General features: G+C 35.2%; 1 protein-coding gene across 1 annotated transcript in view; it reads right to left on the bottom strand.

Annotated features, from left to right (window-relative positions):
- LOC109045393 (serine-rich adhesin for platelets-like) overlaps nt 1–13,470 on the bottom strand; it is a 36,614-nt gene extending 23,144 nt beyond the window's left edge. The window contains exons 1-3 of the mRNA XM_042777147.1: nt 13,132–13,470; nt 8,288–8,390; nt 2,222–5,115 (exon numbers count right to left, since the gene is read on the bottom strand). Of these exons, the coding sequence (XP_042633081.1) occupies nt 2,222–5,115; nt 8,288–8,390; nt 13,132–13,304 (3,170 nt within the window). The 5' untranslated portion in view covers nt 13,305–13,470. The remainder of the gene's footprint in view (nt 1–2,221; nt 5,116–8,287; nt 8,391–13,131) is intronic.
- Between the last annotated feature and the right edge of the window lie 1,317 nt (nt 13,471–14,787).

Raw genomic sequence — 14,787 nt, 5'->3', positions numbered from 1 at the left:
ACGTGACCATTCTAGACTGTGGGAGAACTGCCTAATGAATTGAAAGACTGTTTACCCAGCAAATCCTGCAACAGAGCATGTCTGTTTGTTAAAAATCATGATCAATTCAAATGTCTGTGTTCCAGATATGATGCAATACCCTCCCCCCCCATGAGTATAATTCAATTTTAGATCTATCAGTGATTCTATCAACAAGATTACTTCAAATTTAATACTATAATAATTCAATACAATTGTTCAAATATTTTATGTTGTTATAGTATATACATGACTTGTGCTAAGTGCATGCCAAGGGTTAAACAATGTGTCAGCACTCATTCCCAGATGAACATGCATAATATATTTGCTCAAAGGTAAAGTAATATTAACTTTACATCATTTAATTTACATTTCTTGAAAGACGGATTAAAAAATTGCATACGCCCATGTAAGACTAATGTCCAGCATTTAAACAACTTCATGAGCACATTCTACTGAAAATCATACTGTTCTCGGAAATCTCTGGTTCATTCTGATGGAATGTCCGTAAAGTTTGTCTGAGTCAGTAATCAAAAGGGGGCGGAGCTTAGCGAAGGGTCAATTGTAGTAAATACTTCATCAGACCAATTTTTGACAGTTTACTATAGTAATTGCAGGGATTATTTCAGCTTTTCCAGACCAAAAAAAGGAACACATGAATTTCCATAAAATCGCCTATATAAACCAAGAATATGGGTCATGGACAGCTGTCCTCCATCTAAGTATGTGTTATTATCATAATTTATTATTATTATTATTATTATTATTATTATTATTATTATTATTATTTTGCTAAATGTCAAAACCAAAGTTAAATAGCACATTTACACTTCCAGGCAAAAACATGTAACATTCTATTCATAACATATCTGATGAGGCATGTTGGGGGGGGCAATTCTTTTGTAACGTATGTCTGTCACTTGCATCCCTGCAATCATTCTAGACATCCACATACTAGGCATCGCTCAGAGCTACAGCAAGATGTATGTGCACTGATTTTTGCATTGAAACACATTCCCACTGCTGTTGTTAAAAATGTACTAGCATCTGTACAAATTAACATCATGTTAGCCACTGCATTTAACTGACACACAGGCATAAAATAAGCATGACCAGTATCTAAATGGCAAAATGCAGAATGCAAATCCATTAGCCACATTCGTGGTGGTTATACTTGTTTGCCTAAGGAAGCATTCAAGAGGATCTCAGCTGTATTGGCATTGGCCTTCGTTCATGAGGGCTATTTCAAGAATGTGTATCATCAAGTATGAGTCAATAGCATACTTTGAACTACCTTGCATTCCTTCAGCAGCCCATCCCATTCAAAGGAAAATAGAGATGCGAGGTTGTGAGCAGGTGAGGCTTTGATAAACCAGTCCCTTCTTGGGATAAGACCTTCAACTTCACTTACAAGAGAATTGGAAGTTCATATTAACTAATCTAAAAGAGACAGAATAATCATTCTGTATATACTCCATGAAAAACAATGAAACTGGCAGGGAGAGAAAAACAGAAGCCAGAATATAAAGTTGCTGAGCATGTGGAATAAGAAGGGTGCTGTACATAAACAATTCTATGCTCATATCCATCTCCCATAATTTGACTTCATCTCATATATCACTTTCATAACAACAATAAACAAAGGCACTTCATATAATAACCTTTTTTAATATTTTGTTCTATACTTTTCTTCGTTTCACTTCTGTTCTAGCTTGAACACACACTCATACTTAAAACTTGGCATGGTGTGCTGCAAATATTGATGGCCATCATGAGAAACTGCTGGCGCTGTTCTTCATTTGTAAGTCACTTTGGATAGTGGCGTCTTAATGAAATAATATAAATGTGATGTGAATCACTTTAGGGGTACATTGCAGTCAGAATTGAGGGGTTACATTTGTTTGTTCCCCATGTGAAAAGTGTGTAATTCAAGCAAGATAAGCTGAACTGATTTTGCATCTTCTATTAAACTATGCATAAATGAATGCATGAATAAAATAATTTTTAAAAAATATAAAAACTTATATTTATAAAAACACATATATATATATATATATATATAATTTTAGTTATGCATTTATATATATAAATATATCTATGTATTCACATCAGGTTTTCAGATCAATACATTAAATTTCAAACAGTACACCAATATACACACAAATTTCCTGTATATTAAAAATGTGAAATTTTTGTAGCTCACCTTTCACCTGTTATTAAACTTCTTGAAAGTAGCTGATCAGGAACAGTGTTAACTTCTGCTGTATCTTCCTTTTCCTTTTTGTTGTCTGGTGTTATTTCGCTGTTTTCTACCCAGTGCCTTTGAGTGATATAATCACTGGCTATCTTTACCTTTGTCACTGTCACCTCTCCCTGTTTGTGGCTCGTGTCTCTGGTGTGTCCGAAGGTCTGCTCTGTGATGTGTGCAGTGGAGATCTTCTCACTGCTGTGTTCTTGACTTTCACTGTCCTGTGTTCTTGGGAGAAATGTGGCTATATCCAAAGTCTCTTCATCGCTGGTATGTTCCTCCTTCTCAGCGTAGTGGTTATCAATGCTTGTTTGGTATTTGCACCTTGCCGTGTCCTCCAGTATTGTTATGTCTCCGCTTGACTGGTGTAGGGCCAAGGGGTGGAGACAAATCTCCAGGTGACTGTGTGTTTCCATGCTTGAATTTGCAAGTGATACCTTCACTGGCTCAGAGAAGGGAGGGGCCGAAGTGCATTCTTCAGGGCTACATTCTTGATTGACTGGTAGGGCTGGTTTCAGTAGAGCAAGACGGTGAATCTGCTGCTCTGCTTGACCTGTCAACACTTCGGTGCCTCCACATACCTCTGCTTCCATTGCACCTTGCGTTGCAGATGCTTCTCTTGTGCTTTGGACCATTTTCAATTCATTTCTCTTCTCTTCAACCAACTCATATGTTTCAGAAACCTTGTAATGTAACATTTGCTCTTGTGATAAAACATCCATGATTTGCTCTGATCCGGTGTCTTTTTCTAGATTCGATGAAACTACATACTTCTCATCATTAATGTCACCTAATTTACTTTGTTCCTCAACTTCTTGGCCATATTTCTCCTTTCCAGACATGTGAAAGTCATTTCCAGTGTCCATATTCTCAGTTGTGGTTTCAGCCTGGCCTTCTATGATCTGCTCTGATTCAGGGTCTTGAACAGATGTAATGTCATGACTTTCATCATAAATATCATCTAATCTACTTCTGTCCTCCACTCCTGGTCCACATTTGTTCTGCAGGTCATTTCTAGTAGTCAGAACTGTTGTGATTCCAACCTGGTCAATCAATTCATGACTTACTTGAGTAGATGCCTCCTGAACATCTTCCTCAGGATCTTCATAATTTTTGAATGTTGTCTGTTGTGTGTCTACCTCTGTCTTTGGGGTTTGAGAGCTGAACAGCTGGTCTGAAACATCTAAGTGAGGGGGAGGCTGAATTATGAAGGCAGGTATGACTTCAGAGGGCAAAGTGCAGGAGATACCACTATCTGGAAAATCGGAGGAAGTTTCAGAAGCACTGGTCGATTTTGCTTGGTCATTCTTCTGACTTATTCGGTCTTGTTCTGATATTTCACTTAGGGTTTCCACATCTGAATATGACATATTGTTAGAGAAACCTCTCTGGGAATGGTCAGGGCTGATGAGGTCTGAGGAACCTGAAAGGTCAAAGGTGACAGTTGACTTACTGAGGGTGTAGGTTCCTGACACAGCTGACTGGGGTAAAGAGATATTTGACTCATTCTCAAGAAGGACAGGTTCAGCAAGGCTAGGTTTCACTGAGCCAATGGCATATGTCAAGGAAAAATCATTGTTTGTTTCATAAGCTTCCATGGAAATGGTCTCACAATTAATCTTAGGGTTAGTTTCTTTCAGTAAATTTGAATCTGAAGTGGAATGTACAGTGATTGTGGGTAAACTCTTAGGTATTGAACTTAAATCACTTTCAGAAACATCAGTATTGGAGAGAGATAAAATTGGCTTTTTATCATTATCAGCATCCAAACTGTTCTCTGTGGTTTTGGAGGATGATAAAGTACTAGATACAATCACATCTGGCACAGATGAAACCGTATCAGTGTTGACTACATCACCATTGCTGGCAGACATGTTTCTGTTATTTGCAGCGCTGGTTTGAGAATCTTCTGCCTCAGTAGATATAATGTAAGGTGGAAGACTGGAGGAATGTTCTGGAAGGGTATCGGCAGAATATGAGTTTAAGCTGGAACTCTGGGACACGGTATTGTTTGATGTGAAACCATCAAGGATGACAGAGGTGGTACTGTGGAGGGTGGAAGAAATGGAACTTTGGGGAATGGAAGAGATGGAACTCTCAGGCATGAGAGAGGTGGAACTCTCGTGGATAGAGAGGATGGCAGAGGTTACATCTTTTGATTCTTTATGTTCCAGGTGTGACTCTTTCTGAAAGATAATTTCGTCTTCATTAGGAGTAACGTCTGAGGTGAAGGTGTTGACCTCAACATCTGCTGAAATTCCTGATTTAGATGTTTCAAAATCAGAGAAAGGGTGATCATCCCTAAGAGAAACACCACTCGGGTTAAGATCAATGTTTGATTTATGGACTATGCATGTGACTGTACTTGCTGCAGTTTCCATATTCGGAGCAGGACTGAATGAGTCAGTAATTTTAGACTCAGTGTTGGAGTACTGAACAGATTTATCTGCAGATGGGCTATCTGGGGGTGTCTGGTAAGCATCACTATCAGACAGTGAAGAGTCAATAAATGGTATTGATGTACTGTCCAGATTTGAAGGCACAAAACCTGCATCCTCCTTATTAAGGTTGGACATGTCACTCAGGATATTCTGGGACTGGGATTGGTCAGAAGTGCTGGAGGGTTCTGGTGTAGGCACTGCTGTCTTCAAACCAACCTGGTTTTGTTCTGTTTCATCCTGGATGTCAAATTCTTCCTGTTCACTGATGTGATCCTTGACCCCTGGGACTTCACTATTGCTTGAAAGTCCCTGGGATAGTTCTCTTTTCTTCTTCTTCTTCCAGGATAAGGATACAGCAAAGCCCTTGGATTTACGGAGGTCACTCTCAGAGTGACTGTGCTGCACTTTCTAATAAAAAAATGAAAGTAGTAGGTAGTAAGTTATTGAAGAGAAGGAAGGGAGGTGGTGGGGGGGATGATTGATGTAATAAAAGAGGAGGAAGGAGGAGGAAGATTATTAATAATGATGAATTATTTAAAATTAATAAAATAATATAAAGAATTCATTTGCATCTGTATTTTGTTGACATTTAAATATGTCACAAATACACAGTATGCACACAAGTCCCTGCATGTTGACTCAAGAAACATTAAATGTCTCATAGTAACCTGCCTGATTTGCATTTTCTAATGACTTCCTCAGGCACGAGAGGTATGAGACGATGATTCAATGGAAAGAGCTTTTTGTTACTAAAGTATTCATGAAACACCCTACTATCTTAGTTTTATTTACTGAATGTGATTTAACCACTTGTAATGATGACAGACAAGAGCATACACTACAACAGTGTAGAAGCACAAAGAAAACTGTATTTGTTGTTAAACATCAAATTTAAGTTTTAAATGAATCATAATTGAAACCTGAAACTGCAAATAGCTATAATGGGATTTTTATATAAACAGTAACAAGCAAAATGAAGAAGTATTACATATCTAGTAATTTAGCCACAACCATGTGTTATCACCGTTATTCATATTTATCTCCTTGGGAAATTAAATCTTGTTCTGCTGTCTGGTGAAATATGATAGGTCTGTTGCTAAAGTGAATGCAGTGTTTTATCTGATAACATAAGATGAAATGACAGGAAGTGAGATAGAGAAAGATGTGTAATTGTCTGTAAGTCTGGGTGGAGGCCCTTGTATTCCTTGAACTGCGTAGGTGGTACAGTTCAAAATGACCATATCTGCAGGCCATCAGTCAACCTGTCATATAACTCAATATATATACTGAGCAAAGCATCTTTGATGATACTGGATCTGACGTAAAACATCGGAAGACAAACCTTAATTACATGAAAAGCAAAATAAATTATCCATGAAGCACATCCTATCAACTTTTATTAACTTACTGAACACTTTTTTTGTGAAGCCATTTCGGATTGTTCAGCCACAATAAACACACTCACACATTCATGTTCATTCACATATAAATAGCTCCACCTGCTGGTCGAGTATAAAAAAAAACAAATCCAAAAAGGAATTATAACCAAACGTTATTAGCCTCTGTGCAACCAAAAACAAAACTAAAGTTCTCAGTTCCTGATCTTACTACGAAATAAATAAAATTAAAAATACATACATACATACACATATACACACACACACACATACAGTATATACTGTTTATCTACAGTATGTGTGCATATATGTATATATATATATATATATATATATATATATATATATATATATATAATATATATATATATACACACACACACACATATATATATATATATATATATATATATATATATATATAGTACAGGTCAAAAAGTTTTGGAAACATTGCTATTGAGGTCGTTTTTGAAAGAAGTCTCTTCTGCTCATCAAGCCTGCATTTATTTGATCGAATGTATTTTATTAAGGTATTTTTGTGTTTTTTTGTTATTATTTATGAATTATATTATTATATTTGAATATAATTTAAAAAATAATTTATTCCTGTGATGCAAAGCTGAATTTTCAGCATCATTACTCCAGCCTTCAGTGTCACATGTAACATCCAGTCTATCACATGATCATTTAGAAATCATTCTAATATTCTGATTTATTATGAGTGTTGGAAACAGTTCTGCTGTCTAATATATTTGATGAATAAAAGGTTAAAAAGAATTGCATTTATTCAAACTTAAAAAAATAATTATAATATTATATATGCTAATAATATATTTTCTTTACTATTACTTTTTATCAATTTAACACATCCTTGCTGAATAAAAGTATTGATTTTATTAAAAAAAAAAGAAAGAAAAAAAAATTACTGACCCCAAATTACTGACCCGGTAGTGAATATTGTTATTACAAGAATATTTATATTTTAAAAACATAGCTTCTTCTTTTTTTTTTTTTTACTTTTTTACTTTTTATTCATCAAAGTATCCTATAAAAGTATCACATGTTCTGAAAAAATATTAAGCAGCAGAACTGTTTCCAACTTTGATAATGAATCATCATATTAGAATGATTTCTAAAGGATCATGTGATAGTGATCCTAAAAATTCAGCTTTGCATCACAGAAATAAATTATAATTTAAAGTATATTTTATTTTAAATTGTAATAATATATCACAATATTACATTTTTTTAATGTATTTTTGATCAAATAAATGCAGGCTTGATGAACAGAAGAAACTTCTTTCTAAAACATTAAAAATAGTAATGTTTCCAAACTTTTGACCTGTACTGTATATATATATATATATTAAACAATGGAATACATACAGTACATAAACTTAATACTGTTTTAAAAAGTACTCTTAAAAAGTACTCTTCAAAATTACTTGCAAGCCAGATTACAGATGATCCACTTTTAATACTGACCTATAAACATACCCTAACAGCTCCATCTTGTCAATGAATCAAGAAGCAATAGTTACAAGTAATAGATTTTATAGATAGATACAGTCACACATTTTAATAAAACCTTAAATCATTCCTTCATTACATCCTCATCAATAAATAACTGTTTATTAATTAATTAATTTAAATGTTAAAATACGGATGTAAATACATGAGATGGACTGTAGTAATTAACAATTCTGAAACAGGTATAACTGACATTTGGGATCAGAATGCACTTAAAAGCATCCAGTTTTAATATAGGATTCATTTGCAAATATTGTATGCTAAATTGCTATTAATTTGATAATCAAATTGAAGTTTTAGCAGAAATTGAAAAAGATGGTGCAGTTAGAACATTTACCAGCAGGGGGTAATGGGGCCATGCTAACCAGCCAAACCTTGACTCCTTCCTTGGTAATAAATGTATTGTTTATTATTATTATTTTGCATACATACTGGACCCTATTGGCTGTGCCTCAATTTTCAAGCTGTGTTTAAATATTAGTAATATTTTACCTCTTTTTTACATTGCAAATCTGTTACTAACATATATTGAAAGGTTTTGCAAATTAACTCTAAAATCTAAAAAGGATAAATGTTTACTGTAATTTTGTCCTAGGTATTGCATAGCCATACACATGTATGTATACTGAAGTACAAGTGTGGTACTCTCTGACCTTTGACCTGAGGACAGTGCCAAAGAGAGATGTCTTGCGTTTAGTCCACCTCTCATCATCCTGGGTTTCACTGTCGCCAGCTCCCAACGTCCCAGATTCAGTTCTGTGGAAGACGACATTCAGTTAGAGATCTGCTGATTGAGGATTTGGTTTAAAATTCAGATAAATGCACAGAGAGCAATGAGAGCAAACAAAAAAAAAGTGGCCTTGAGTTTGTTATGTGGCGCCAACGCTCAAGTCAGCCAGTGAAAATGACGAGGAACATTAAATTATCTCTTTCCTAAACTCATCCAAATACAATGGGTAAATAGGTTATTCATTTTCTTAAAAAAACATACTTTAAGTGGAAACCAGGCAGCTGAATGCTTTCAGACAAAAAGATGTGGAAACACAGGGCTCACTAAAACAAATGCACTTACTAACACAAACACACCCAGTGTGGCCCATTGTACAGCACCAACTAAAATAACTTAAGTAAAGTGGGTGCAAATCAGAGTGAATACAGTCTTGCAGTCAGGAATGCAGGCATCAATGCATCATAGCTCTAATAGCTCTAGTTCTTAATGAACACAATGGCCTAATTGTGTGGCATTACACAGTCTTACAAAAAGAGATGCAATTCATATCTCAGCTCTGATTTAACCAGCTTTAAACTAAAAATATCAAGGTGGAACAGGTGCATCCAAAAGTCCCTGTCATGAAGGAAGCAATCACATTTTTTGAAAGTGAATCACATAGTTGTCATTCACATAAACCTATTTTAAACAAAGAGCAACTGTTACTTGAGTAACTTGAATGACTGATGAATTGAAGTAACTTATGCTTTGAGTTATGTGGTAGAATCCTTCAAAAAAATATCATATAGACAGCTGAGACTGATTCTACAACTTCAAACTTTTTCATTTGCATGCATATACATGCAGTGATGATCCTGGAACCTAAACAGAGCGTGAGAGCAATCAGAAGGGAGTTGTCTGAGGCCTAAAGATTGCAGGGTCTTTTGCTAAATATCCTGCTTCACATTCCAAACCCACTCTTAAATACCCTCAGGCACATGACTCTGAAAATGTGTTGGTTCGAAGATGCATAAACATGCACATTTAAAACTAAACCCGAGCATAATCACTGAATTGATATTTGTTTAACCTGTAACTGTAAAAAACATTTATACTCTTTAAACAAGCTGAAACTTTCACTCTTCACTACCTTGGTTTTTTGATCAAGCTTCTCCCCAGAGGGGAGAACAGCCAAAAGTATGAGTTTCGCTCTGTGTGATGGAAGACATTAAGCATGCAGTGTAGCCAGTTCTTTTAGGTATAACCATATAATTTGCTGGTAGCACAGGAAACTAACTCAAAAGAAAAAAATGCTTTGTTATCAAGCAGAATTATATTCATTTAAGTAATGAGGCAAGAAATAGATTTTGATACCTTAAATTTATTTCAGAGCACAGGAAACTAGTAATTAGTAATAAATAAAACTAATAATTAGAAACTACTAGTTAGTAATAAATAAAAAAGTAAATATCTTTATAACAGTTTTTGTATAATTATTTTCATAAACTTCTATACCATTATATATATATTTACACACACACACACACACACTGATTTATACTTATAAATAAATAAAAAAACACTCTTATATTGTCAAACAAAATTGTGTGCTATGACAAAGACTTCCAGCAAAGTGTAAATCTTCTCATGGGCCACTCAGAAGTGTTTCACTCTGGTTGCAAGTGATATCTGCAGTTGGATTCTCAACTTACAAACACTTTGTGAGATCTTTGTGTTGACCCATATAGCACAGACTACACAATGTTACTATCAAGTCTACTATCCAAGACAATTATAAACTACACTAAGTCTGTCTACACAAGCAACAGGATTGAGGATTTTAAATGTACTCCTGTCAAAGACGTCACTGTGAGTACACAGTTTGTTTGCCTTTGAGTCACAGTTTATTTGGGAATGGAGACACATGGCAAACAGTGTTTGAATAAGCATCACAACGTATTTTGCCAAGCAAACACAGGGGACAGATCCTGTCTACAACAGACAGGTTCTGAAAAACAGTCACATGTCAGGGTGTTTTTATAAGATTACAGCAGGTTGCTCACCTGAGGGAGGAGCTTTTGTGGCCGTACAAATAATCTATGATATTCAAGTACAAAAGCTGGTTGTTGGGGGTTTTAACTGAGGGTTGGGCTGTGTGAATGTGCAAATCCATACATCCAAACAAACATGCTCTTCACACAATATTGGGTCCTTTTGGGTAGAATTAAAGTGACTGATCATTAAACATGATTAAACTCAACTCACCCATTAACCTACATTCACAGCCGAAACAAATATCTGGTGTCACCATCATTGGCTGCATGATTTGTAGATTTGTCAGCTCTGCAGCCTATAAATCACCAACGTTCTACCACCCTTGAAATTATGGAACAATTATAATCATTACGTAAGAAATAATAGATGACGGGCCATTGAATTATTAGGAAAATAATGCACACCTGAGGTGGTGATGCGGCCATGACGTGAAGCGGAGTTTCTGTTACACCTCGGGTGTAGCAATTTAGCAACAATAAAAACAATAGCAATTTTAGAACAAAAACCGGACAAATCTCTTTAAATATATCATCTGATCGATGTCTTGCGTAACCATAGTATGAATAATTAGGAATAATTGATTCCGGGCTGTTGAATTATTAGAAAAATAATGCACACGAGGTGTAACAGAAACTTCGCTTTGCGCCGTGGCCGCATCACCACCTGTGCATTATTTTTCTAATAATTCAACAGCCCGTCATCAATTATTCCTTAAATGACTATGAGTTACACTTATATGACTAAAAGGGACCATAAAGCAACACTGTAACTACTGACCTCTTTCCGAGCACATTCACCATCTGACTAGTAGGTGAAGCTGATGAGCATATTCAAACAGAACGGGGTGGACAGAGCCAAGACTAACACCAAAGTCCACCACATAACAAGTCTGCAATGTTTTTAAGGTACATGTATACCATTTAAACTCGCAGTTAAGTGTCCCAAATAAGCCCCCAATGTTTTTTAAATGTTGATGCTTGTAGCAGCTTGTGAGACTTCCCTTTAGGCCTTATTCCCTTTTAGCCAGTCACTTAGTCCTTACAATTTTTCCTTCACTTTTCCCAATTTTCCCCACAATGAAAGTAATGTTGGTAAAGATCATGAATGTGCTCTTATCACAATGAATTCACTTAATGTTTTTTGTAAGATTTTCAATGTGTTCTCATCTCAGTTGACCTATTGAAAAAAAAGAATACGGATCAACTGTGGTATTTCTTGATAAAAAGTTAATTTTATGATTTAGAATTACGACAGGACATTTATCTTGTGACTCAAGAAGCTTATTAAACAGATGCGGGACACTTAGGATTCTAGAGAGCATTTGATTAGACAGAAAGTTTTTTTTTTCTTTTTTAATGGACAGACAATGTGATGAGAAGCTGATGTGCAGGGAAATGTCATCAAAATTGTTGATCCATATTGTTGTTAGAGACTGTAAATTTTGAATGCTTATATCTTCTAAATGCGAATTTGTCATTGTTTTGGAGCACACTAATTTATAGATAACCTTAAGGCTAATATATTCATATTAAAAAACAAAAAAAATTCAATTTTGATTTCATGGGGACTTTAAATACTACTGCTCTCAAAAATGTATTAAAATCACAATGTAGGTGCAACGCGACAGGCCGAGTACAGGTAATCACAGCCATGCACATGGAGCCCAAAAACACAATATCAAATCTGACATTGCTTTTACATAGTAGCTGTTTAAACAATTAGTTAGTATTGGTAAACTTACATTTTGAACAAAAGCTAAACATTTAGTTAGTTTATTTCTTCTCGGGGGGTAAATACACTTTTTTTGTTGTTTTTTTGGCAGGGTTCCCATGGTAAAATTCGCATTCCAGGGGCTAAATATAACGTTATTGGGGTTGTTTCAATCCGTAGACATAAAAAACAACCAGTGGCAACACTGTTAAAGTAGCCGCGGCCCTGACAACACTGGGAGTGGAGCAACTGATTCCTCATCTCAATCAAAGCGTTCCCTAATCACTTTGGATCCATTTAGTATATTTAATTTCCCTCTCCTGCATGAAAGTGAGAGAAAACTTTTTGGAGCCATAATGTAGCTTTCAAAATAACTGTACCTTTCAGAATAAGCTCTACTTTTTCAGACAAAACCACATTCTACTTCTCGCTTTGACCTGCCATCCCTTTGTGAGTGGAGTAATACATGTCAAAAAGTTAACAGAATAATCATTTAGGCCATAATATAGGCATATTATAAAATACCCTATTAACTACTATAAATATTATATATTATATTATTATATACTACTAAAAAAATTCTTTAGCTTCAGTAGCTACTGGATTAGAAATGTAATGTGGCTGTAAGACAACACTTTGTCCCAATTAACTCCAGAACATTAAGATAAATATAGGCTCCAAATAAAAAAAGTTAAATCACAGTAACAAACATGTAAATTGCTCTCGTGATTTTTTATTTTATTTTATTTTACTTTACTTTAAAGCAAAGGGACAAGTGCCTGGTACATGGTCTATTTGGGTACCTTTAGGATATGTCTGGGACATAGTCTATTACACCCATGGACTAACTCTCAGCTAGAACAGGGTTCATTTTATTTAGCTTGTGGTTTGTACATTCCATATTGTTTAAACCAATACAGATGACAGATATTGGTTTTAGACTGTCTGACAGATCCATGGACAAAAATAAGCATGGATCATTCAGTATTAGTTAAAAAGGCAAACAGAATGAATTGGTTTTACCTTGCAGCCTTTAGGCTCTCCTGTAAACTGTCCGATTTCTTTGACTTCCATTTAAATAATTTGAGCGTTGCTTTGCTGCTGTCATCTTTCTCCACGGACTCTTTGAGATTTGCTTCACTTTTAGAAAACAAATTCCTCAAAGATTTTTTGGTGGAAAAACTCTTTTTCGCCATGGCAAAACTTCTGAACGATCACTGCAGAACCACGCGAATGACTTTAGTAAAAGTTTATTACGATGTCGAGGGACGTTGAAGAACCTACTGCTCTCTAGTACACAGTCAAACCTTACGCTCTCTCACGAACAGATGCTCTGGCTGTGCATGTCAAAGCTAGTGAGCCACCTACCGAGTGTTTTTGTATAGGCGCGCTCGAATTTAGCGTCTGCGCGCGCACATGATTTCCATAAATGTTATCCAAGATAGGCAGTTCTCTAGTCTAGGTTATGAAACACAGCAAGACTCTACTTCATTAGTGTTAGGGTTATTGACTCGTCCAAGTGAATCGAATCTTTGGAATTAGATTCATTCACTTATTCGATCCGCGACCATTTGTGCAGGTTATGTGTGAATGAATCATTCATTCGACCAGTTCTATTAACTATTTTCTTCAATTCTGTCAACTGATCAAGTTGTGGCACCAAATAACAGCCTAAATAAATTAAGTGTTTCAATAATGTTATTTAATTTTCACCATGTGTCCACAGTTCGAAAACAATTCGTTTATTATTATTATTATTAGCCTTATTATTATTATTGGTCTTCGCGACCGATTCATTGGCGAAAGAAACACTGAAAAAAAGTTTTCCGCTGATTTTCAAAATCCATACTCTAAGCTAAATCTGAATAAAGCATATGTGTAAATTCACGCTTATACTGGATCATAGAAGGCTAGTTCGGTGTTGTCAGTGCCGAAATAGCAAGTTTGGCGTCTGTATTTTTTTCACTCTAGTTCGGGAAAAAAGCCTATTACCACCTCCAGCATGGATTATATGACTGAAAGGTAAACACAGACGCAATAAAGACATCGAACGGGCGATAATGTATGAACAGAGGGCTTGGTTCAGTTCAGTGAAGCTCAGATAACCGATCTGTAACATTAGCCTACAATGTCGGTTCATTGTATAAATATTTAGCTATTTTATCACACTAACGTCTGATTCAGGAGGAGATACTAAATACTGATTATATTATAGTTTTGTTATATTTTATGTTGGGTAAATTCAGGTAAAGTGGGCCGCTTAAACTTGATTGTAGCCTACTGTTCTCAATACAATGTCAGAGCATAACAATGGTCTTTAATTAGCCTAAAGGGACACCATTTCTTTAATTCATAAGTTTTTATATGTAATTTAAGGTTGCTCACTAAATGTAAACAATTTTTATTGTGACGTGCTATTTTGTTTGATACTGCAGGGAATCAAATGCAAAGAATACATTTTAAAAAAGTTAGTTGCCATTTTAAATGCTCCTCTTAATACATTTTTGTTAGCTTAGCCTATTTGTTTTTGCTTGTGTTATAGTTACATTTTTATTTATATGCTGTAGAGTTAATTCTCATCTATTCTAAATCTTTCTAAATATTCTGATCATTTAATGTCAACACAACATGTTCTACCAGTTGTTTTGAATTTTACACATGAATTAAGTGAACTGATGA

Source organism: Cyprinus carpio, chromosome A19, assembly GCF_018340385.1.
Source record: "Cyprinus carpio isolate SPL01 chromosome A19, ASM1834038v1, whole genome shotgun sequence".
In the NCBI taxonomy this organism is placed as follows: Eukaryota; Metazoa; Chordata; class Actinopteri; order Cypriniformes; family Cyprinidae; genus Cyprinus; species Cyprinus carpio.
The sequence above is the reverse complement of the archived record's forward strand: the minus strand, read 5'-3'. Positions and strand labels throughout refer to the sequence as shown.